The sequence below is a fragment of the Leptosomus discolor genome, chromosome 8, assembly GCF_034619465.1.
Source record: "Leptosomus discolor isolate bLepDis1 chromosome 8, bLepDis1.hap2, whole genome shotgun sequence".
Classification (NCBI taxonomy): Eukaryota; Metazoa; Chordata; class Aves; order Leptosomiformes; family Leptosomidae; genus Leptosomus; species Leptosomus discolor.
In genome coordinates this window covers 9,467,828-9,492,653 of record NC_141398.1, presented here as the reverse complement: position 1 = coordinate 9,492,653, position 24,826 = coordinate 9,467,828, and the positions used below count along the sequence as shown (strand labels likewise).

At 39.9% G+C, this 24,826-nt stretch overlaps 1 protein-coding gene across 1 annotated transcript in view; it reads right to left on the bottom strand.

Annotated features, from left to right (window-relative positions):
- The window catches only part of MOCOS (molybdenum cofactor sulfurase), a 222,828-nt gene that overhangs the window by 119,024 nt on the left and 78,978 nt on the right, over positions 1-24,826 (bottom strand). The window contains exon 4 of the mRNA XM_086469348.1: positions 19,147-19,788. Coding sequence (XP_086325474.1) covers positions 19,147-19,788 — 642 coding nt within the window. The remainder of the gene's footprint in view (positions 1-19,146; positions 19,789-24,826) is intronic.

Sequence of the window (24,826 nt, the reverse complement as noted above, 5' to 3'; positions counted from 1 at the left end):
AACGGAAGATAAACTCCACGTAACAACAAAAAAAAAAATCTTCATCTAGGAGACCCCTTTGAAATAGAACCAGCTAAACTGCATTATTTTCTGGTGAGAAAACATGCTGATAAAACTCTTCATTTAAGCAAAATATGCCGTAAAGGACAGAAAAATCCATGTTTACTTCCAGTCAGCTAAAATCTCATTCTTCAACAACGAACACATTATGGCAAGAGGAGGTTAGAGATAAACTAAATTGAATATAGCGTAATTATATATAATTGTAATTATACTGGTAATTATTTTTCTTAATTTGAGTCTTTATCAAATGGCTGAGGAAATATTTATAATGTAATTGTTATGCACACTGGCACAATCGTAATTCACACTGCAAATACAGGGCATTCTCTAAAGCTTTTCTTAAGAGTCAAGTATAATCAGGGGATTGCAAAACAAAACCAGAAAAACAATGGAGTGAAAACAGAATAATGAGTCAACATTTCACTGGGATAATCTTACAAGGAAGATCATAAAAATGTAATTTATAAAAAAAGCCTGCAAAACTGTCACTAGTATTTAGTCTGAATGTCAACATTTTCTACCAACGCAGGGTTTCTGCAAACAGGATTATTACTGATGCATCTCATATACACCAGGAAGGTCTTATTCTCTTAGGATGCTGCTATAAGGCAATGCTAAAAGGGAAAAGAGAAACTTTGAACTTTTCAATCATAAAGAAATTCTCATTTAAAATGATAATCAAATTGCCAGGATGAAAAGGATTCAAGGTTTTATCACTCTGTTGACTGTATTTTCCCCACAATCAGGGAAGTAATTGAAATAAAAATATTAAGACAGAATGTTGGAAATAGTACAAGGTAACCCTGTCTTCTTGGATCTGCCCAGAGACTGCAAGACCCAGCAGGGACCTGAACTTGCAAACCTAATTGGAGCTGTCTAGATATGTACATTATTAAACAAATAGAGAAAACAGGATAGACACCATGCCTCACTGAATTTTAGTTGCCTGAGGTTGCAGAATCAAGTTAATCTTTGAGTGTAACATGCTGTTTAAAAATCAGTCACTAACCTAAACAGTGTTCACTTACACAAGTCATATTGAAATAAAAAAACACCCAACGTAGTTCTAAAATGATACGGCTATTTTTTTCTTCCTTTTAGAACTGGGGTTTATTGAAAGGTATATTATAAAGGAGATTACCTTACTTTTACTGTGCAGTTTAGCTTAATGTCATAAAAAGACTGTCAAAAAAAGGATTTTTTTTCCCTTCTTTTTCTGCAAAATGAAACAGATGCCAAAGATATTTTCCCCTATGGAAATCAGACAAATGGTACTGTCATTGCTTTCTCTCTTTCCTGCAGATCTGTAATGCATACAGTAATTATATCACCATGGGATGTCAAATCATTGTGGTATATGAAGCCAGAAAGTCTCTATTGCAATTGATAACTATATGTTCCAGTACAAATGAAGTTCTGCTGCGCTTTGTTTTAAATTTAAGAACCAAATTTCCTCCCTACAACAAGGTTATTCCCTAGAAATTAAGCTTTGTTAGAATTCTGGTTTTGGCTTAAGGAGAAATGGGCAAGAAGCAAAAGACAATGTCTATTTATCTTCAGAGGAGCACCAGCAAACACTGCCTGATTTAATGGTGTCCAAACCTTGTAAGGCAAGTTTTATAAAGAGATTTAAACAGATTTCCCAGCTGCAGCAGCTGGTCCAATAAATTAGGTTACTGCAACTTACGAGCCTTGCCTCTCTTGCATTTTAGACTATTCTGACTACAACAACTCCCGGGTTGTCAAAGTCTCAGGGGCAAGAATTTGGCTGAACACTTCTGGTTACAGCACCACGCACAGCCTGGACTATAGAAGCAGGCTTAAAACCTGCTACTCCTCTGCTTGTGAAATGAAAACAGCTGGGTTCAACGTTTGGGTTTTGGCCTCTTCCCTAAATGAAAACTTTGGATTAGAGATTTTGTCCTGTATTTAGGTTTTCAATGGAAACTGAATGGGCACAAGAACAGTATCAATAATCTCATATTAACACTTGAAAAAAGCAGTGTATGCCTGGAAAGTTATCAGTTTGAAATTAAGCGATTAATCAGCTATTATTACAGAAGGAGTTAAGATCCACATTATTTATTCTGAGGATAGCATCACTCAAAGACTGTTTGAATCACAAGGAGCCCTGAAACAGTCAAGTCATTACAACTTCACTGAGTTGATATGCTGATGTTTTCTGTTACATGCAGTTCTTCCAATGTTTTCTAAACTTTAGTCTGTAGCTGTAACCAACACACACCTCAGCACAGCCCAGAGAAAAGGTGAGGAGACGTGGCTGCTATTTTTACTTTCTGTACAGTTAAGTACAGACACGCTGACAGCAAGGCAGGGCAAATCAGCCAGTGAAATTAGAAATAGTTAGGAATACAGTACCATAGCTATCTCTTACCCCCTGACAGTGCACACTGGTGAGTCTGTTTGCCAGGTCACTGCCTGAGATGCTGTTCTGCCAGGCAGAATCCAAAGGCAAAGGATAAAAGACAGGGCTTACACACAGGAACATGCGGAATCAAAAAATTAACCTGTCACGAGACATGGGGCCACATGCCTCTGTTACTCTGGCTATTAGCTACAGGCTTCAATCTTCAGTAGGCTCAGAGGAAGGAAGAGTTCTCAATTTAAGTTAGAGGAAAAGATATTCATCAATCCCTATGGTTTAGATATTGTTTGTTTAGTAATTCCATGAAAAAACTCACTAGTGGCATACTCGCCTTCTTGTTTGTGTGTATACAGTTTTCCTTTTCATATATGTCATTTACGCCTTGAAAATGTGTTGACAGTGCAATTTGCAGACATAAATATAGTGAGCGAGTACTACTCTTCCTCCACTCCCTTCAGGACACCCACACAAGAGCAAATTTGACAGACTTGTCAAGGATTTTCACACCTTTTCAATATGCCACTGTAGATTAAAAAGTATCTGAATGAACCCCACACAGTATTTAATGACGGTTGGGCTTTCCTTGTTAAATTCTTTGTGTACCTGAGGAGAAAAACATTTCAGAAACGTTAAATTAATGGATTATTAATCTTTAACTTGAGCAGCAGAGAGAAGAAAAGTTTACTTAAATAAGATGTTCTGCTAAGAATTCTTTATGATCATATAAATTTTTAACATTCCTGCAGCCATTTAAATAGCTGAAGGTAGATCTCGTTGGCTGTTATAACCGCTTCATTAACTACAAAATGATCTCTTCAAGATTCACATTCCGCCCCCCCCCCTAGCTCATAATTTAAATAAACCAGGCTAGGATAAGAAATCTTCCTTTATCTTTGACTCACAGTTCTGATTGCCAAGCATTTCTGTTCATCAGACAGGAAGGGAGATTAAATGAGAACTTATTCTGTACTCCCTGCATGGGAGAACTGTGTTAATTTACATTTTCTCGCACATGGAGAACTGAAATAAAACCCATATTTGTTATACTTTAACCATAGTTATACTGTAAGTTTGATTTGTCAAATAATCTGAATTTCAAAAATCTCATGTAGTTGATCTTAAAAGGGAGCACATCCACTAAGGTATGCATACTATCACATTAGGGATTTGGTGACAATGTTAATAGCATGCAGGTATTAGAGAAATTTTTAGGGAACACAAAATGAATATATCTACTTTCCTATACATATTTCTTATAAATGAAGACCGTAGGTGTGTTCATACTGTGGACATCAATCTTCATATACTTTATGCCATAATAGAAGGATTTACAGAAAGTAGTTAGGATGCCTGCTACAAACTGGCACACTAACAACTTAAGAGACCACTCTCCTTTAACGAGAGAAGCATAGCACAGTTTGATTCACATTTTGTATAGAAGCTGAACATTCAGACATGTTCTTGACTAGAGTTAAAATTTTACAACAATTCCATTAATAAAGTCTACCTGTGCTCTGTTGTGAATTTACAACAGCAAGTTTAAAGAATACAATCAAGAAAGTTATGAAGGCGCTCAGCCTTCTTGGAAATGCAGTCATGTTATCAAGATAAAATTGGCTCCATTATATCCTATTATTGAAACTATTTTGCATGCCAAGTCCTTTATCAAGTTCTGGTTAGCCACACCACAGCATTTAGTCTTCACTAAAATTTAAAACTGCACCTTGCACCTCTGTGTGCAAAACTCATTATAAACCCACCACGTGGTAACAGAGAACAGGAAGGGCTACAGCTGCATGAAGTTCTCACATCTAGGATGTATACTTACACGCAGTCAAAGCTTGCAGGGAGGACTCTGTCCACAGTGATCTGTCTACTTGCTTACATAAGTCTCTACATACATTCACATACATAAAATCCCAAATTCTTTAAGGAACATCAGCTAAAGTGCATGGTCCTGCTCCTTTTTGTTGATTTGATTTAATCATCACATTCATTAAATGGCAAGAGTGTAATTCTTATGAACAGTTAGAGAGCTGGTTTTCCTGCTCCTCCCCAGTTCTGTAGCAATCTGCCTAGGAAAATCGACTAGAAAGGTCTAGATAGAGAATCAATGAGAATTAATGTATTTTAAAAATAAATTTAAATTATTAAAAGGGATTAAATTTGGCATATAGAATGTAATCAAACGTGTCCTGTTGAGTCCATCAGGAGATGAATTGGGCCACCAGGCCTCTACACAGCAGTTCTGTCACTCTCCTCCCAAAGACCTTATACTATTCTCATTTACTGCATCACATTTTCGAAAGCCTGCAAATGCTCCTCCTGGCTACATGGGTTGTGCCAGCAAAGGGTCATACTATGCCAAGTAAAAAAAATAATAATTTAAAATCTTGAAAGTTATGGTGACAGGAAAATAAAAAAAATACTTTGACTTTTTAAACACTATAGCAGCTTCACCATGAAATTATTAGTAAATACTGAACATTTTTATGCTAACCATGAAAATATGACTAAATACTAAAGCTTACACAAGTTAGATGTAAATTAAGAATTATGAACTTTCAACCAAATATTCCATTTTGACTGAAAGATGTCTCACTTTTATATTAATGAGTTACCTAAAGTGATGCTTTTCTATGAAATATTTGCATTTCAGTGAAACAGCAGTCAAAATTTCAACAAATGACTTTAATAATACTTTTCAGAAAGAGCAAGATGTCAAACTTAATAGAGATTCTGGCAACTTTAGAAAATCATTTTTAAAAAGGAAGTGAAATATGACACTATTTGTGCAATATTTAATACCTTCAGAAAGATGTCAATGTATTTTCAGTATACAATGCAGAAACTAAAAACTTCATCCAAAAAATCTGATATCTAATTAATTAGATTAAGTGTAGGAATCTCTGTCAAGCAGCCTTCCTATACCATTATTAAATGTGACTGCAGAATAATATTTTCCATATAGGAAGAATGGTTTGAGTATGTATTAAAATAGTGTGAGCAGATGTCTGATCTTGGATAAAAAAGCAAATTTCCAAAAGACAGATTTTGTATATGACATCTACAACAAGACGAGACGAGACGAGACTACTGCCTGACCAATTCAGGGCTGACCAAGTTAAAGCGTGTTAGTGAGGGCATTGTCCAAAAGCCTCTTCAACACTGACAGGCTTGGGGTATCGATCACCTCTTGAGGAAGCCTGTTCCACTGTTTGACCAGCCTCTCAGTAAAGAAATGCTTCTTAATGTCCAGTGTAAACCTCCTCTGGTGCAGCTTTAAACCATCCCCACGACTCCTGTCACCGGATGCCAGGAAGAAGAGCTCAGCACCTTCCTCTTTGCTTCCCCTTCTCAGGAAGCTGTAGAGAGCAGTGAGGTCATCCCTCAGCCTCCTTTTCTCCAACCTAGACAATCCCAAAATCATTAACCGCTCCTCACAGGACATTCCTTCCAGCCCTTCCACCAGCTCTGTTGCCCTCCTCTGGATGCACTCAAGGACCTTCACACCCTTCTTGAATTGTGGGGCCCAGAACTACCCACAGCGCTCAAGGTAAGGCCAGACCAGCGCTGAATACAGTGGGACAATCCCTTCTCTTGACCAGCTGGCTACGCTGTGGTTGATGCACCCCGGGGTGAGGTTTGCCCTCTGGGCTGCCAGGGCACTGCTGACTCCTGTTGAGCCAGCTGTCGACCAGCACCCCCAGATCCCTTTCTGCAGGGCTGGTCTCCAGCCACTCCTCTCCTAATTTATACTTGTGCCTGGCATTCCTCTGTCCTAGGTGCAGCATCCAGCATTTGGACTTGTTAAATTTCATCCCATCATTGCCCAGTGCTCCAATCTGTCTAGATCCCTCTGTAAGGCATCTTCTCCCTCAAGAGAATCAACAGCACCTCCTAGTTCAGTATCATCAGCAAACTCACTAATGGTGCATTCAACTCCTGCATCCAGATCATTGATAAATATATTGAACGGGACTGGCTCTGGAATTGAACCCTGAGGAACACTGCTGGTGATCGGTCGCCAGCCAAATGTAACTCCATTCACCACAACCATTTGAGTCCTGCCCTTCAGCCAGTTCTTCACCCAGTGCACTGTGAACTCGCTCATCTCACAGCTGGACAACATGTCTAGAAGGATCCTGTGAAGGACAGTATCAAAACCCTTACTACAATCCAGAAAAAACTACATCCACTGCCTTCCCTTCATCCACTAGGCAGATGACCTTATCATAGAAGGATATCAAATTAGTTAAACTGGACTTACCCTTTGTGAATCCATGTTGACTGTGCCTGATGATTGTACTGTTCTTTAAATACCTTTCAGTAGTATCCAATATAATCTTCTCTGTAATTTTTCCAGGAAATGAGGTTAGACTAACAGGTCTGTAGTTTTTCCTGAGTCTTCTCTTGTGTCCTTTTTGTGGATTGGAATACCATTGGCTAGCTTCCGGTCAGCAGGGACCTTCCCAGACTCCCAAGACCTTTGGTAGATGATTGAAAGGTGTCCTGCCATAACATCCACTAGCTCCTTCAGTACTCTGGGATGAATCTCATTAGGCCTTGTGGATTTGTGGATGTTCAGCTGTTACAGTTGGTCCCTTACAAATTCAGTGTCCGCAAATGGAAAGTCACTGTTCCCACAATCGAGGTCCTCTGAATCAGGGAACGGGGCAGCCCAAGGTCTATCAGTACAATTGAAGACTGAGGCAAAAAACACATTGAACGCCTCCCACTTTTCCTTCATCCCTATTAATCAGATTACCATCTTCAACAAGTATCGGTCCAATGTTTTCTTTAGACTTCCTCTTGCTATTAACATACTTAAGAAAGTCCTTCTTGTTACCTGAAACAACACTAGCCAGTTTCATCTCTAATTGAGCTTTGGCCTTTCATGTCTTCTTCCTGCCTATACGAACCACGGCTCTGTAATTTTCCTGCGAAGCCTGACCTTGCTTCCAGAGATCATACAATTTCTTTTTCCACTTGAGCTCCATGAGGAGTTACATCTTCAGCCAAGCTGGTCTTCTGACATGCTTGCTTGACTTAAAACATAGTGGAATTGCCTGATTCTGTGCTTCTAAAAGGTGGTTCTTACAACAGTGAATGTCTAAATGAGGGGACTGTTTCCTACTCAGACGTGCAATATCCACAAAAGACAGACAGAGCCACAGCTAAATTATGATACTCAACAAAACAACACACAGCATCCTTATTTTCTTGTACAAACCAAGCTCTCATATTCAGACCATTGGACCCAAAATGCCAATGTCTCACTGCATTACTGGTGCTTTCTAAATTATGCTGGCAGTCAAACCAGCATGAAAGCTGTTTCTCCAAAAGAAAGAATAGTCTCGTGTGTAAACATCTGATGTGTAAAACCTTATTTTGAATGATTTCTGCCACACAGAGATGTGATTTGAACTATACTAGAACCGAGTAGTCAAAATGACACTAGAAAAATGTTAGAAAATATTATGAGTAAAAGATGGTTAGAGATAACTTGGTCCACATATTGGTATTCCATAGTGAAGGATTGTATTTCTTATATGCATACACAAGCTTTGTTTAATTTGATAAAAGTTCATGCAATGTTTATTTTATCTTTTCTCTTTCTCAAGAAAAAGTCAGAAAATCTAAGGCTAACAAAGACTCTGGCTCTTTATTTTGATACAGTCTTTCTAAACTAACCCATTACAATGAAATACAGGAAAAATATATATACACAACAAATGAGATCTAAACATAATCTGACATGAACAACATCCTTCTTTCATACTGATGAAGGCTTCAAAGCACCTGCCTTCATTTGTATACTGACAGCAGAAAAACTTAAAAAAAACACACTAGCTTTTGTTGGAAGGGTTAACTGGGTTACTGTTACTTAGCATTAGTTTATTGTTTGCTTTATTTTATTATTGTATTTATTGTATTACTTTATTATTGTGTTATTTTATGAATTTACTGTTTGTGTTATGAATTTATTGTTTGTGTTATTAATTTATTGCTTGTGTCAAAAAAAGTAACATTTTATATGTTACTTAGCACTAATTTAGTATGCAGCGTGTCATTTTTCTCACTTAAACTGGTCACATATCAGAGTAACTAACTTTTAAGATCAACAAAGAGACCTCTAATTTAGGCCAAATTGAGCAAGAAGAAGAGTTAGATTCATACTAACCACCTTTGAGCAGTGGATGTTATGAAGAAAATCTGTGCAATCTATATTGCTGAACTTACAAACTGGTGGCATCAGCAGCAATTAAAAAAAAAAATTAAAAAAAAAAAGGGCCACTTCAGAGTACTACTTGAAAATATAACAGCAAAATATCTGCCATAAAGTATGAAATAGGAGATGCAATCCTTTCAGCATAAGTACTTTCCCTGCTGTAACTCTAAAACTTTTTATCATATAATTCACCAAAAATAAAGCTATTACAATCATTTGACACAGTTATTAGGCCATAGCAGATGTTATTTGATAATATAAATGCCTAGATATGGAAAAAGTAGATTATAATAATGCTAGAGGAGTCCTCTGAATTTTTTAATTGAACATGAACAGACTGAAATGTGACAGCCAAGTGTTTAATCAAATTTAAGTATTTCCTGTTTTGAAAACCGTTGCTTACATATGAAAGTCAAGAAAGACTTTAAAACCTTTTTTCCTTAAGAGCATCAATATTTTCCTTTTTCTTCTGAATTAAATCTGTTTGAGAAGCCTGTAGATGTTTCTTTCACGGGTTTCCAAGAGCACAACTGCCAGATGCACTCTTGCATATATTTGACTAGTATGAAGATGAACTAAAAAAAAACCTAAACCCTTTGCTTGTACTTGTAATCTTCAGATACTAGCCTGAGTGGAATCATCTAAACATTTAAACTACTCTGTTTCTATATATCTCTTTTTCCTCACTATGAAGCCAGTGACCATTACACTTTTTTAAAAAGCAGCTTTCTGTAGCTTAGCTATAAATAAAATTTAAATAATATGGGTATCACATAAGAAGTCACATAATCTGAGTCATTAAATTTTTGTGAGTCTTTTGCTAGTAACAGACAAACCTTTATGGGCATTTCAGCTTGCTCTCTTGTATTCTGACATTATTTAGACTGCAAAAATATATCGTTCTCTGAAATGATAAGACTTGTCTCTGATGATACTAACAACAATAAGTCTGCCCAAGAATACCTTTCAAAAAAGATTTTAGAAGCATGACTGAGTGGAATGAAGTCATGGGACTAGAAAAACATCCACTGAAGGTGAAGATCTCTTTCAAAACACCACATATATAGTTGCCACATAACATATGAAGATATCTTGGTCTCCTTGTGTGGAGCCTTTATGGTGAGTTCATGGATCAAGAAGAATCCATGCACAACAGGCTGAAAATCACTGATTTTTAGCACCTTCTTCCTGAAACGGGCAAATAAAAGTAAGCAACTCGTGACACTACAGTGCATTAGTATGTTATAGTAGAGGAGATGCTTTGTCATTTGTGGCCAGGCATTTCCTGACATAACTTTAGTGTTAGTTTCTGTTAGAGGAGTATACTTTTTCATCATAGAATGATTATTTGCATTAAGGATGAAATGTTAAAGGAAATGACCTATCCCCATCCCATTTTGGAAGAACTAAATTTGGCTTGCATTCAGCCAGTAATTTTAATTGCCAGGCACTCCCCCATGCCTCCCTCTGCCCCTTGCCCACAAGAAAGAATAATACAAACCCACACAAGCAGTCGGGGGACCGGATCTGCTATAAAGGTCTATTCCAACCTAATGATTCCATGATTCTGTGATAAAGGGAGAAAATAAGTATTTCCTAAGAGTTTTGCTTCCAAAAGGATGAACACAGAAATAGAGCACTGCAATCAGCATAAGCCTATTCTACTTAAAGCACAACCTGAAATCTCTGTTAGTGCTCAGAGAAGTTCTGTCCTTTTCTGGAGAAGAGACACCAATGTTCCCCTCCCCACCACTTTCATTGCTTTGCATTACTCTGTTTTAAAACCCAACTCAATACTCCTTTCCTAAGTCTAAAAGCTGTTCCCTGTCAGCGTTCCTGCAGAGAGGCCTGGGTGGGTGATGCCTGCTCTCCTCCTCCTGCACCTTCTCCTCCTGATTTACCCAGCACAAATACCTCAGTTCTGTGTGAAACTCAGCCCCAGGCAGGGAGCCGGGCAGCAGAGCTGGATGGGATTTTACAATGCAGCAATAGAAAAATGTCAAAACCATTGAAACCGAGATGGTTCAAAAAGCAGGGTTTGTGCAGCCAGACAACCTTGCTCCCAGGGTGTGTGTCTCAGGAGAGGTGCCCACGGCCTGCCACGGAGCTGCGCTGCCACAGGCACCAGCTCACCATCAGCCCTAGCAAATGGACTGACGTGGGGTTCAAGGCCTCGGTTGCTTTGCTCTTCCTGGCAACAGAGAGGGCCATAAGGGATTCAGCTCTCATCCAGACACAGGAAATTAGACTTCATTTCCACAGCCAGAAGCAGTCAAGCCTGTGAGCCCCAACTCCACATGGGGATCTGTGTGTCCTGGTCTGCGGTATGGAGTCCACACAGCCGGCAGAGGCCCTGGGCAGTACGGCAGTCGTGCACAGTAGCATCCTGCAGTTCAGACTCATTTACTCCCCAAAACAGAAAGACCTGTGGAAACCACAGATTGCAATGGCTGCTTTGGAGCCCACTGCAGCAGCGTCTGTGCAGAAGATGTGCCAGAAGCTTTGGTACATGCTGACGGGAACGGCCCTGACCCAAAACTCCTGACAGCTTCCCCTGAGCTGTCGCTACGCATTTGCAGATCAAAGGGACAGAGACGTTGAGCCATATTTCTAGAATCTCCCTGCCCGCTGCTAATGGTTCACGAAGAAAACCCCTTGCCAAGGCAGCCCCCCCATCCTGCCTGAAGAAGCCCCCCTCGTGTGGGTGGGTCAGCTCCAGGAGCAGAGCTGCCACCCTCGCAGCAGCAGTCTCACCCTCTGCAGCTGCCACCCTTACAGACACGTGGTTCAACTTTTCCTCTGTTTTTGTCATCTCCATTCTACTTTTTCTCATTTCTATTAGCTCATGCCTTTCTCCCGCTCACGTCACCTCATTCTTCAGAAAAATCCCAAAATAGAAAAAAATAAAGCCCTTGTGACGGTTGTTCCCTGCCCTGATGACCTTCTTACCGCTCTGCCCCTGTTTGGGCAGCAGAGCTAGTATAGCACAAGGAAGGAGCAGGGCAGTCCCCTACCGTAAATTAGAAAAAGCAGTAATTGTTTTCCCGGGGAAGGAGGGAAGATGTAAGAAAGATTCATCCCTTCTTGGGTGGTTCTGGAGAGGCGTAGGGACGTGCCCCACGTGGGCAGCACACGTTCCTGCCTGGGCTCAGTGCTTTCTGCACATCTGAGGCTGCACTCTGTAAACCAAGATTAAACTCACTCCAAAGGAGCCAATAAAGTTTCAGTGGCCAACTTGGAACAATTTCAGCATCACTGTGGAAGTATTTAAAACACACACACACATGCCGGAGGATTTGGAGAACATAAAAACTAGGGTAAAATAATGTTAAATATCTAAATTGACCCCCTGATACTAGTAACAGCTCTTTCGTACATCTGTCTTAGCTCATGCTTTTGTCTCTAAGACTTCAGGAGTCAAACGAAGAGCATTATACTAATTATATATTATACCATGGAGTATTTACAGCAATTCCTGTTCCTAAGAACTGCCTGAGGTAAAAAGAGAGAGAAAAAGCTTTAATTCCTGCACTTTGAAGTAAATCAATCCCTTAACATTATCTGAACAGGACTTGTATGTTGTAAATATCGTCTAGGTCAAAAAGCCAGTCTCACCCTTTTACATGCTAATATCAAGATATTGTAAGTACACAGTACAAATGGTGATGAAAAAAATGTGATTTTTATGCCAAACAAGTTACCATTGCTTCTCTTCATATATCAAACAGGTCAATCAATCAGAAATGTAAAATCTACAAAGCACAATAAAAAGTGTACAATAAATTTACCACCAGAAGACAGATGCTGTAAAATCCCAATAGCTGGTGCTAGACAATCACAAAGCCCCTCAAAGAAGACTTAGGGAAAAGGTTTGATTCTGAATTTGAGTATAAGAACTCCCTAGGCTAAAACTATGTCATGACAACTTGATAGCCACAATGTCTGCAAATACACATCCTGGTTCAGGCAGAATTTTTACTGTATTTGATCAAAGGCAAAATCAAATCCAGGTGTGTAACAGAATTCCTTTCTTTCTTGCTATCATCTCAAAACTGTATTTTAAGAAAAATGCATTTTATAATGACCTCCAAATTTCTTTATTTTATTAAAAAATGCATGCATTGTAGCTCCCTAGGAATTTATAAGGTTTATTTCAGAAGCCAATAATTTGGTGGCAGTCATACACTGGGATGGAGGTACCTAACAATACAGATTGATGCTTGATGTGATTCACACGAGCCTCTGTGCGCTAGGCATGTGACTACATTAGGCACATGATTACTACTGGCTTTCAATGAGACTTTGGCAACGAAAGAAGAAAGATGCTTGGCTTAGTTCAGCCTACTTCCAGTACAGTTTAAAATTCTTTGCATTCATGTTTTCTATTGATTTTATTTTGCTGAACATTGCTAAAAAGGGTGCAAGATCCACTACCTCCCCTGCCTGAAAAAAACATCTCCCGCTGTGTTTACTTCTATACTCTAGATTACAGCCTAGCACAAAGACACTCCAGAGTGCCTAAATGTAGTATCTTCCTCAGAGGCAATGTAAATTGCCTGGCGTGGATGTCTGTGGCACTGTGCCACATTGCATTGGGGACCTCAACTGGTTTAAAAGTAATTTGGGAACCTGTACGCTGTAACGGCATGCTGCAATAGACCCAAACATTTAGACATTAACCAATATGATGCCTAGCTTTTTGGCTCATTCCCAGCATTTACAGCTCTAAGTCCTATATGTGACCCACTTCAGACTGGGATTTCCCAACAGTGCAATAGAAAACGCTGAAGATGAAAAAACAACTCAAATCTTATTTCTCACTGGGACATAGGGAAGAGCTTACTCAGGAGAGCACCTTCTTCTGTGGCTCTGGACTCTGTAAAACACGGGAGCAGCAACTTCAGGAGTAGAGTGGAAGGTAATTCCTTTTTTTTTTTTCTCCCCAAAAATCTCTGTTGGAAGATCCTGGTAGTTACAGGTCCCTCTGTACTCCTAGAGGTGTCTATCTGAACCTCTGCAGGAAGCACGGAACTAGGGTTTTGGTTGGAAGACCCTGATCACCGATCTTCTTCAGCTGTGTGGCTAAAAAAGAAATGCAACACCAGCTGCCCAAACAAAAGTTCAAGAATAAAGGCTGTCTTCAAAACAGATAGGGGTTTTCAAGGCAAGAGGTTGAGAATATAAATAAGGACATCCAAGAGTTGTACAAATGAATACAGGTGGAGCTGACTGGCTAAAGGAAGACATCACTGCCAACTGTATTGCCTCTCCAAAGTTTTACCTACATTGCTGCTTCTCTTTGGGTGACTGACCACTAATCCGAGTTCACAAACATGTTTTTAAGTGTTTGGTTGCACTCTACAAGCATTTATCAGAGGCACTGCTTTCAGTTTATCCCAGTTTCAGCAATTTAACTGAATCCCATGATGAATCAAGATCAAAAGTGATCCCCACAGGATTTCGTTTGGCTCACTGATTTACAATTTTCAGTTTATTCTGGCTATGCTGAGTTTTCAGGCAAACAACTTCACTATTGTAAAAAATAATTACCTGGAGAATTAGAGTGCATAATGATATATGAACGCCTCCTTAAAGGCGGGAGCTAGAAAAAAAAAAAATTAAGCAAAAATTTCCTTTGCATTCAGTACTGAAGAAGATGGATGGCTGCAGTGATGGCTGGCACAAAACCAAAGAAAATGTCAACTGCCACCTTGGATGCCTTGAGAGATACCAAGACAGACAGACTGCATGAAGCTTTTCAGCAGATACTCAGACTTCATCAGAGAAGGGAAAGAGTAACAGGTTACTTGAACCTTCTTATAGTTACTCAGAAAGTAAATAATCCCCTTTTCTTTTAGTTTTCCACAGCCCTTGTTTCAAAAAACAGTTGTAAAAGTTGTCAGAATTAAGTTCTATCAGCCAAACGAAAGGACTTTGTCTGCCTTTCAGACACGGAGAGCAGCTGTGTGCAAGTGCTACACAGTTTGGCCTAATGGCCTCCAGCCTCTCATCTCTGCAAGACGATGTGGCAGTGGGGGGTGAAGGGAAGGAAGAGACTTGCTCACCCTCTTGTTGCCTGTTCAGGCTTAGAAGTCCCCGTCAGTGGCTGCAATAGGTCTGTCAGGTGCAGAAGGCAGCCTCATGGTGCAAATACCCATTAGAAATTACATGAAGACCCCTGTCACTTCCCAAGTATCTCATCTGAAAGTCATCACTGCTGTTTGAAAGGATGTTTATTCAGGAATTTTATGGATTTGGAAGAACAGCAGTCCTGTTTGGAGATCTCTAAACGTCAGAAGAATATGGAAGCAGCAAACAAAATGCTTGAACAAAATGTACTAGTCAACAGGGTGATATTTAAGCCCACTTACCACATTAAAGTAATCACGGGCAGAGGGACAGAGCCCTTGAGTGTAGAGTCTATGAGGTGAGCATGTGCGTAAGTATCGCGCTCTTCTAGACATGGTCCAGTACTAAGGTGATTCCTCAGCACTACGAAGAATTTCTATGGAATAAACCAGCACCTGCCACTATGTTCTTTCTTTCTATGCTGCCAGAAACACGCAATAATGCTAAAAGGATGACTTCAAGCAGAAGACCAGCTTTTTACCAAGGGATTCTCGAGCTGCTCCATATCCAGCACCCAGCCTCAGGATTTTGTCTCCAGGTCCTGGCATCCTAGCAACAGCTCCCACCCCTACCTTTCTGCCTCTGTTTTCCACTCCTTCCTTTCCTTTCCCTCAGCATGCACAAACAGCATGCAATGGAGGATCCAAACCATGTTACTATACACAGACCTGCACAGGCATGCGCAGAGTTGCCCCAGTGATCTCCAGCATAGTTCTCCACCATGGTACATGGGTGGGCCCTAATTAAGGACATTTCCTGCAGAACTTAAGGGATCTAACCTTTTATCTGCAGGTCATATAGATATGAGCCACTGAATCACCTCAAAAATAAAAAGCTACCGCATCAAGAATAAAGAAACATGCTTTGATTAAGTACAACGCATCACACGCTACCAAAGTGTGTGTGCTGCTTTGGGGCTGTCAAGTCATTCAAGCAGCAGAGGCAAGAGCCACTAAAACTCGTCAGGGACAAAGTCATGCCATTTGGATTTCCAAAGCTTTTGAAAATGCATTTGGAAATGAAAAACAGACAACAGCTAATGCACTAGATATTTCACATTGGTAGACTAAGATGCAGATATCCAATTTACAGATAACACAACAGCTTCTTTTCCCTTAGTCATAAATTCCAGGAGGATCAGATTCTGAATAGCACTCCCAGATACAAAAGAAAAATAGGGCAGATGATGAATATTTTATTGCTGAATTCTTGCTATACATAATCATATTATTTTATTATCTCATGCTGTGCAGAAAAAAAACATGGGAAATGAGGCTAGATTTGTGAATGATAATAATAATTTGTCAAGGTGTTTGATACAAGGATGAAAATACAATAAACATGATTTTAAAAGTTGAGATAGGAAGACTGGCTACTGCCATGAAATTGGAGAACGTGGAGGTGATTTAAAGGTATTAAAGGAATGTAAAAGAGACCGTGATAGAATAATCTATATAGCAAGAACCACAAAATAAAGTACAAGAAACACTAGCAAAAGCTGTATCCATTAGATAAAAGGTAACCATTTTGACAGTCCTGTGAAGGAAAGATGAATAAACACCCTCTCGTCACACATCTCCACTCAAGTTTCACCTTGACTTAAAAAAAGTTATTTCCATAGTACACTGCACTTTGATTACGTCTGAACGGGGAATACCTTCTGCTAACGGTATTCAGATACACATATTCTAATCCCCTTTTCCAATGGTATCTGTTAGAATTCAAGTCTTCTTATGAATCACCACATGAAACGACATGTTTTGGTGTATTCAACCCCAATGCTAATCCAGCACTGTAAGGAAGCTTTTTATAAAAAACAATGTGAAGAAACCAAACTTTTGAAATCTCAAAGACATGCCTAAAGAGAGAACGCAGATGGAGCTCAGCAGAGGTGCGCAGAATCAACCACAGAAGCATAGAGGATAGAAAAGACCTCTCGGGATCTCAAGTCCAACCTCCCGCCCAAATCATAGCCACCTGAAGCAGGTTGCCCAGGGGCTTCTCCAGTTGGGTGCAGATACCTCCAAGGATGGAGGCTCCTTACTGCAATTTGGCAGGGATAAAACCTGTCTAGAGTTGCTGCTTATATGAGAAATAATGACCCAGGTGTCTCAGTCACTAACACAGAAATGGAAGTGTGGCCCACAGATAAGGTAATCACATCAGCTTTGGCCACAGTGTCCTGGCATTTCATTTGAAGTGGAGAAGTTCTGTTCCTAACTGCCCTATCTCTGTATTTTATTATCAGGAAAACATTTTAAAAACATAACAGTGCAAAAATCCCTAACATCTGGAAAAAAAAAATATAGCTTGGAGGATTGGAGGACATCAATTGAGCATTTAAATGCTATTTGGTTTATGTTTTCAATGAAGTGGTTATCCTCACTCCTGACCCATCTTTGAAAACGTCAAGCCTCTCCAGGTAGGACTTTAAGTCTCCACTGTTCACTAGTGAATACAGACAGCATCAATAGCACTCTAAACATGTACTTTTAAATATTAGGTTTTCAAATATTAACCAAAGGATTACATGAGGACAAATGTGAATATTTACCTATGTACAATGACTCAGACTGCCTGTATGACACTTTGGTGTCTAACGGGAGCTACTATCACATGTCTTAGCATCTAGCTGTCGGATTTGATTATTTTAGTTAGGCTCCCTCATACCAGATTAGACACTCTGTATCCAGCCTGACTGAGAAATCAAATTGGACCAATTCCTTTGTTTATAACTCTGTAGTAGAAAAAGGTTAAAGCAGGCCCTTCTGATCCAGTAGGAAAAGCCCTTGAAAGCAGTGGGAGCCTCAAATACCTGAAAGGCTTGTAATTAGTCAACCTCTGAAAACTCCTGAAAAAGATACCAGAGACAGAGCTCCTCTCAAGGTTTCCCATATACCTTTCCCCTCTTAAAAGTATAAAAGCAGAACCGAGATTTAAAATGCATTTCAGATATTTTTATCCGCTATACAATCTCAGGAGTCATGTGTCAGTTACTTCTAGAAAACCACTCAGAAATTAGAGCCTACCCAGGTCAAATTAAAGCAGGTTTTCTCCTTGGCTGGCAGGTGACCCAGGAGCACCCTAGGATCCCATGATTTTTATGCCCTTTCATCCTGACTTTCAGTGAGTGCTGCACTTCAAAGCCTTTTTTTGGTTTGAAAAACCAGAAACAGAGGTCAGAAAGCCAATGTTTCCCTGTTGTTTTTATTTCTAAATTAAAAGATTAACTGGACTTCCACCTTATCAACTTCCATTTCAGAAATAATGCATGGTCTCATATGGGAAGGGCCAGGCTAATGTAGCCAGCCTCTGAATTTACTAGTCCAGAACCGAAACCCCCCATCAGCATTCAGAGCACACATCTAGAAGAGGTGCACACACACGAAGCATCATTATGCATTACTACATGTACAGTGAAAGGTCAGGCATCTACATCATGGGAGATGCAGGACGTTGTGCTGCTGAACACACATCCATAACAAATGCAAGGCACGAATGGCTTTTTTTATCGTTTCCCCTTTTCACATCTAGCCTCTCCCAAGGACTATAATTTATTATTAAATGCTGATCTCAAGCATTTTGTTTGTGCAGATATATTGGATGTGAGACAGGAAGGAAGACCCTTTACTTCATTTATGTAAGCTGTTGCTAGCATGAGGGAGAGAGGCAGAGAGACCAAGCATCACTAAGAGTGGTGTTTCAATGTGTTAAGGGACTGGGGAAGCTTATCCATTGCCCTGCATTTCCTTGTGTGTGTATATTTGACCTCCTTTAGGTGTCATCTGTTTTCTACAGGAAAGCTTCTCCAGAACCTTAGTCAGGGAATAATAGCACTACAAATATTTGTCTGAGGTAATTTATCTTACTGCACATGAGATTCTGACAAAGCTTCTCTTGAGAGTAAAGCATGCCACCTTTCCAGTGAAATACATAGACCTTACTTTCCAATTCCACTCAGGGTTATTATACTGTGTGATCAACCTTGGCCCGGCTGCTCCAGGTGCAGAGCTCCAAAAACAAATCAGGGTTCCACTGAGGTACCTTAAATATAAATTGAAAAATGCATGGACTGACTTTTATGTCACTGAATGAAGCCTTATATTTTTATCAGTTGTGGCAAACTAGATCGGGGAAGGAAGGCAGATATTTCGATGATGTTCTTTAGATAGGAAAAAAAGACTACCAAGAAGAAAACAGAGTTAGGTGTGAAATACCTATCCAACCGCATAAAGCAGCATAGGTGTCACAGCCCAGTGCACGCACCAACCTTAAGTCATTTGTCTGATGCAAATAGTATCAGCAACCCCCCCTGTTTTGTTAAACAAAGCCTTACCTTTCTGCTATAGATTTCCTTGGGAAATAAAAGTCCTCTCCTGTGAGGTAGGCAGCTGCAGTTCCACCTCCGAAATAGGTTTTCCTCAAGAGGGGGGCAATCCGGTTGTTTACCAGTAATGCTCCTAAACCAGTTGGGAATCCAAAGATTTTATAGAATGAAATGGGGATAAAGTCAGCTTGGTGAACTCCCAAGTCTAATGGAGAACTGCTCACATAGGAAGCTGCATCTAGTAGAACAAACCACTTCCCTGGTATTTTGATGGGGCAGAGTTTTCCAGATTTTATGTCCTGTATCCATGAAAGGGGATATCTGGTACCAGAAAAATTGCTCTGAGCTGGATAAGAGAAAAGATGAGGTGTCATGCAGTTCTGTTCTTCAGCTGGTAACACGTTTTTTTCTGATAAAAATATTTCCTTTGGTTTTATTGGAACAGACAGGACATTCATTGAGGCAGTTATCCCCCTCATACCCACCACAGATGTGTGGCTGTCAGTTAGGTAACAAAACCGACTGCTGGGTTGCTTTGTGCCTTCAGGTATCCAAGGGAATGCTTCTGCCACCAGTTTAAGTGCAGCTGTGCATCCAGATGTGAAAATGATGGTGTAATCTTCAGCAGTAGTGTGAAAGTGTTGCAATATTCTGAAAAATGAGGAAAAAAAGGACCCAGTTATTTTCTGATTTTTCTATTTTATTGCTGTGTGATATATTTTGGTTTTTTCCTCAGCATAAATTCGTGTATTCTGGCACCTGATGTAAGTAGACAGGTTTTTCCAAATAGCCCAATAAACTTCAACAGGTGTAACTTGAATCATTTTGCCCACAAGAGACTTTCCAATGCTGCAGTGAATGTGGCTGGGTTTTTAAGGATAGAAGCCAATTCTGCCTGGCTCTGAATAGACTAGCCAGTCTGGTACCTTAGTAGGATCAGAATGAAGCCTGCATACGATTAAAACTGCGCTGTCCTTGAGAGATCCTGGTTTATTCGCAAACTATTAGGGTGTTTAGTTCACAAAGTATTTGGAGCAATAACAATATCTTTCAGTTGAAAAAAAAAAAATCTACTTAAATCCCACACACCCCAATTAAGGGTCACAGGATTCAACAGGGAAACCTTAGCACACAGGTTTGCTCCTTGTGTATAGTATTAACAGCAGAAACGGAAGACAGCAAGAAGCAACATAAGCTTTGCATGTGCCTTATGCACCTAAGGCTGTAATCGCTGTAGTCCGCAAAGAGAGCAACCTAATGCCTTACAACGAGCCAGACTATGAAAACCTAAGCAAGGTGGTCTCCTGAGACACATCTACACTATACCCTCGTTGGTGCCTGGACAGCACCTTGTTGGCTCTCAACCACCTTTTGTGAATAGCATCTAATGCACCTTTTGGTACCCATGCTAGCTTGTGCACCTATTACAGTTTTGCAGCGTGCAAGATGGGTCTTTTCAGAGACCGAGGAACAGCTTCAATTCAGTCACCTTTCTTACCTTTTTCACCTGGCAAACTTTCCCTGTATGAACTTTTATAAAACTCCCACTAACATTAATAAGAAATATAACATCCATCTAAGAGACACCACCTTCAGCGCATGGAGCAAAGCAAACAAAATTGAACCAGAGCATAACTGTTGGTGCTCAGCAATGCTGTCTGGTTTTCAAGGTAGGTAAGATGTAACGGGGTTTCTCAGGGCATCTCTCCTGCTGCAGAGCATTTCTGTGAGCAACATAATGTAACAGTGCTCTCCAAGCAGCTGACATTCTGATTTGTGTAGTTCCAAGGTAGAGACTAGCATTTGGAGAGCCTATGAACTGTCATTCCTAATGTGTATTGGGAAAAGTTTTCTTGTTTCATGTTACAGGAGATTCCCTTACTAGAACAGGCAGAAACTGAAGATACAGTCGCATTTAAATGTAAGTCGTACAAAAGGTTAGGTGACAAATTTAAGCCAAAATTTCCTGAACCACAGAACACCAGAGAGAAATACCTTGAAGTTTTATATGTTCAACCTGAAACACACATGCTACAGGCAAAGTGTGGCAGAGCTGGGGGTGTGGGGCGCAGCAGTCAAAGGTTAAACATTGGAAAAGAAACAATTGCAATGACTTTGACCATTAGGACTAAAAAATACCCTGCAAAGGCCCACTGAAATGATACTATTAATACTTTTCTTGGTTGAAGGGAAGTCTTCTTGTACCAGCAAGTACAGGGTGCAACAGATGGATTCATAGGCCCAAATGAGCTTCTTAAGAACTTAAACTTTTGAAATCTTATGCAATTGATAGGTATTTTATGTCTCCTGGAAATGAAAGAATTTCAACTTTTATGAATGACATCAGCAGGTCATGGATTTAAGCTTTAAATGTCCTGAGAAACTGTTTGAAAGAATTCATAAGGATCGTTCTGAAATAGACCTGCCAGGGGATAGTTGCTGCAAGCATTCATGGCTCTGAATATCATTTTTAAAGACCACAATCAGAGAAATAAAACTTGTCCATTAGACTTTAGGAACCATGTTAGAGATGAAGACAATCACAGAAGTTTTTGTACCAGGTATTGAACCGACAGCCTGCCTCTTTCATCACTGTGTCCTGCTCTCTCTGGTCACTGAATCACATCACTCCCCCTTCCCCTGCAGTGAGCGGTACAGCCGTTCCCACCACCACCACCTCCATTACGGCTAGAAGCACATGTGGGTGTTGTAAGGACACCTGACAGAAGAAATCTGAAACCCTCAACCCAGACAGCAGCCTCTGTTGAACCCTCTAGCTGGAGGGTTACTACTCAGAGCAGTGCCCTGAATTTCAGTCCTGATACCATTCTGCCTTTCCTTGCATTCACCTAGATATAGTAAAGGTGGAAAGCAAGGCAAGCATGAGTCCTAACTTCTTCTTCAGGGAGAAAGTGGGAGAGCATTAGACTCTTGTTTCTACAGGAAAGGAACTGCAGAAAGTGGATTAGTAAAGAGGCTGGGACTTTGTGGTTATGGACATGATTTTGTATGTATTATCTGAAGTGGCTTATTTTTGTATGCATTACAGTCATATTGGATAGGTCTTGGAATCATTACATTGATATAAAGACAAATTACAAAAAGGTTGTACAATTCCAACAAAAATCAACAACAATTAAGTATCCAGCCTTCTATGCTTTTGCCTCTGTGAGCACTAGGACAAGTTATGTATTCACACGTATGTGCACACACAGAAAACCTTTTGAGTTAAAAAGCTACATGACAAGAGCAAATTCTTAATACAGAATGTCTTTTCAGAAGAGCAAGCTGACAAGAGCAGTAACAAAAAGTGTGCTGAGGACTCTTATCAAGCCTGCTCCTCTTCCACTGTCTACGCTTTCTCTGCTCTCCTCCCCAGTCAGCCTCTTTGTGCCACATAGGCTGAGTGGGAGGTGAGACACAGCTAGGAAAAATGCCAAATTTTGCTCAGGAATAACAATCTGCAGTTCTCCATAGGAATTGTACTCACGTAATTACTGCAGCACTTAATTTGACCAAAAGACACTGTAAAATGATAATAGCTGGGATGCAGGAATGGTGGATCAGGATTTAATAATGGGATGCTGTTGCCTAACCGTGAGTATCAGAGACAGTGAGTACTTCTATTAAACATTTTCACAACTTTATACAACAACAAATACTATTTTGGGTTGTTTATGCTCACAAATAGTGACAGCTCTACATTTAATTCCTAAATGAGAGAGACAAACCTCATGCACTTTGGTAGTATTTTAACTATATTTAGTTTTAAATCATGCACATTCAGAAACAGCTGGGCAGTTCTGAAATAAAATCCATGACATAACACGGATGCATTTATCTATTCAGTTCAGTACCAGAAATTGACTTTCACATGAAAAAAATCAAGCTTTAGGGTAAAATTTTCAAAAGTGCCCAGATGAATTAGAGCCAATTTTAAAAGGCATTTAAGTTCCTAAAGCTACAGAAACAACCAAGTTACATTTCTAATTGACTTCAATAGGAAATAGGTTCTTTTGTGAATCTCATTAGGTACCTATTTGCATTTTGGGTCTTTAAATGCCTCACAAAACTGCTATGACTCCCGTACTTGCAAAAGAGGTAGAATTTTCAAAGTCAGACTTAGATTAGACTGAAGTATTTCTAACGTTAAAGAAGGGAAATAAATAAATAGCAACTGATTTAAGGGAATTTTCCTTCTCCAGAATGACTTCTGATGTGCAGAGCAGAAAAGCTGTGAGCACCTCAGAATAAGGTTTATAAAATGAATACCACAAACTCCTGAACTACAGCAGCACTGCTGTGATAAAATCAAAGTACTTAGGGACAGAAGACTGCAATACGTCTGAATGACTTCTGCAGCCCACAGTGCTACATCCCCTGCTTTGACATGAATATTGGGAAGCACTGGCTATTACACACAGATTTCCTAATGCTCTCTGTCTTCATGTAAGACATACCCCATTATGGTGAAATGCAGTTCACCTTTATTACACTCCTGGAAGATTTATAGCCATATATAAGGTCGTTGTTGGCAGTAGGACTAAAGACCTGTGGTAGAAAACGGATGGCTTGATCTACTGCAAACAGCAGTGGTATTTCATAGTATTACAAATTTCTACTTTTCAAAGGACTCTTTGGAAGAAACGAGTAAGAGGGTAATTGTTTCATTAAACATACTGACACAGCCATGCCATCACGGGGAAGATGGCAGAAAGGCTGAGAAACTTGACCCAGTACCTTGCTTTCAGCCTGGCAAGGTGGGGAAGGAAGCCGCACGCTCCATCTTTGCAGTACACTGAAGACCCACCATGACCAGCCACCTCTTCTCCCCCTCCTCTCACCTCCCCACAGATCACAACACAGATCCCACACAGATCACAACACAAGGAGGTCAGTAACGCATGGCCAAGAAGCCTGTCCAGGGAGAAGCCACTGAAAATGCTTCCCTGTGCACACTTGTATTCAGACACCTTTCTGTTAGCTGGTGTTTAATCCTTCTAAAAAGTTGCCATGAGAGTTTTGTATCTTCATGACTGCAGTTGAGCCAAAACATCTTACTATTCTAAAATAAACACTAGTAGAGGAAGTCAATTAATTTTCAACGAAGTTTGCTGTCTCATTTTGTATATTTAATACACACATAATTAATAATGGGGTTTATATTTACAGATATCTATAATCAAATCATATATTTTGAAGGAGTAGTCGTATTATCTAACTTATCTAATCCAACCGCCTGCATTAATAGCTTATTAGAACTAGACATTCCACATTGCCATTGGCAGCTCTGTGGAAGGTAAAGGCTACTGATTTCCTCAGCTACCTCAGGTACACAGTGTCACGCAAAGTTAGATGAAAGGGACGCCCTCCAAAACTGCTGCCTGGCTGCTATTACATCATGCAAGGAATCTCGTGTTCCTCCTTGCCACCAGCTCTTTGTTTGTGGCTCTCAGCAGCAGATCAGTAGCAGCGCTGCCACAAAAGTGGAAATGTATACTATACCATTTCCATTAGAGTCTCCCCAAATTCAATTGATTTCCATGGTTTTTCTCCCACACTTATAGGCTTTAAATATTTCTAAAATATGCTTTATATCAGTTTTTCCTCTCTTCAAATGTACTGTTTTGCAAACACCCGGAAAAAAGCTGAACAGCAACTTACATTGCTAGGTCTGGGTCCTTCCACA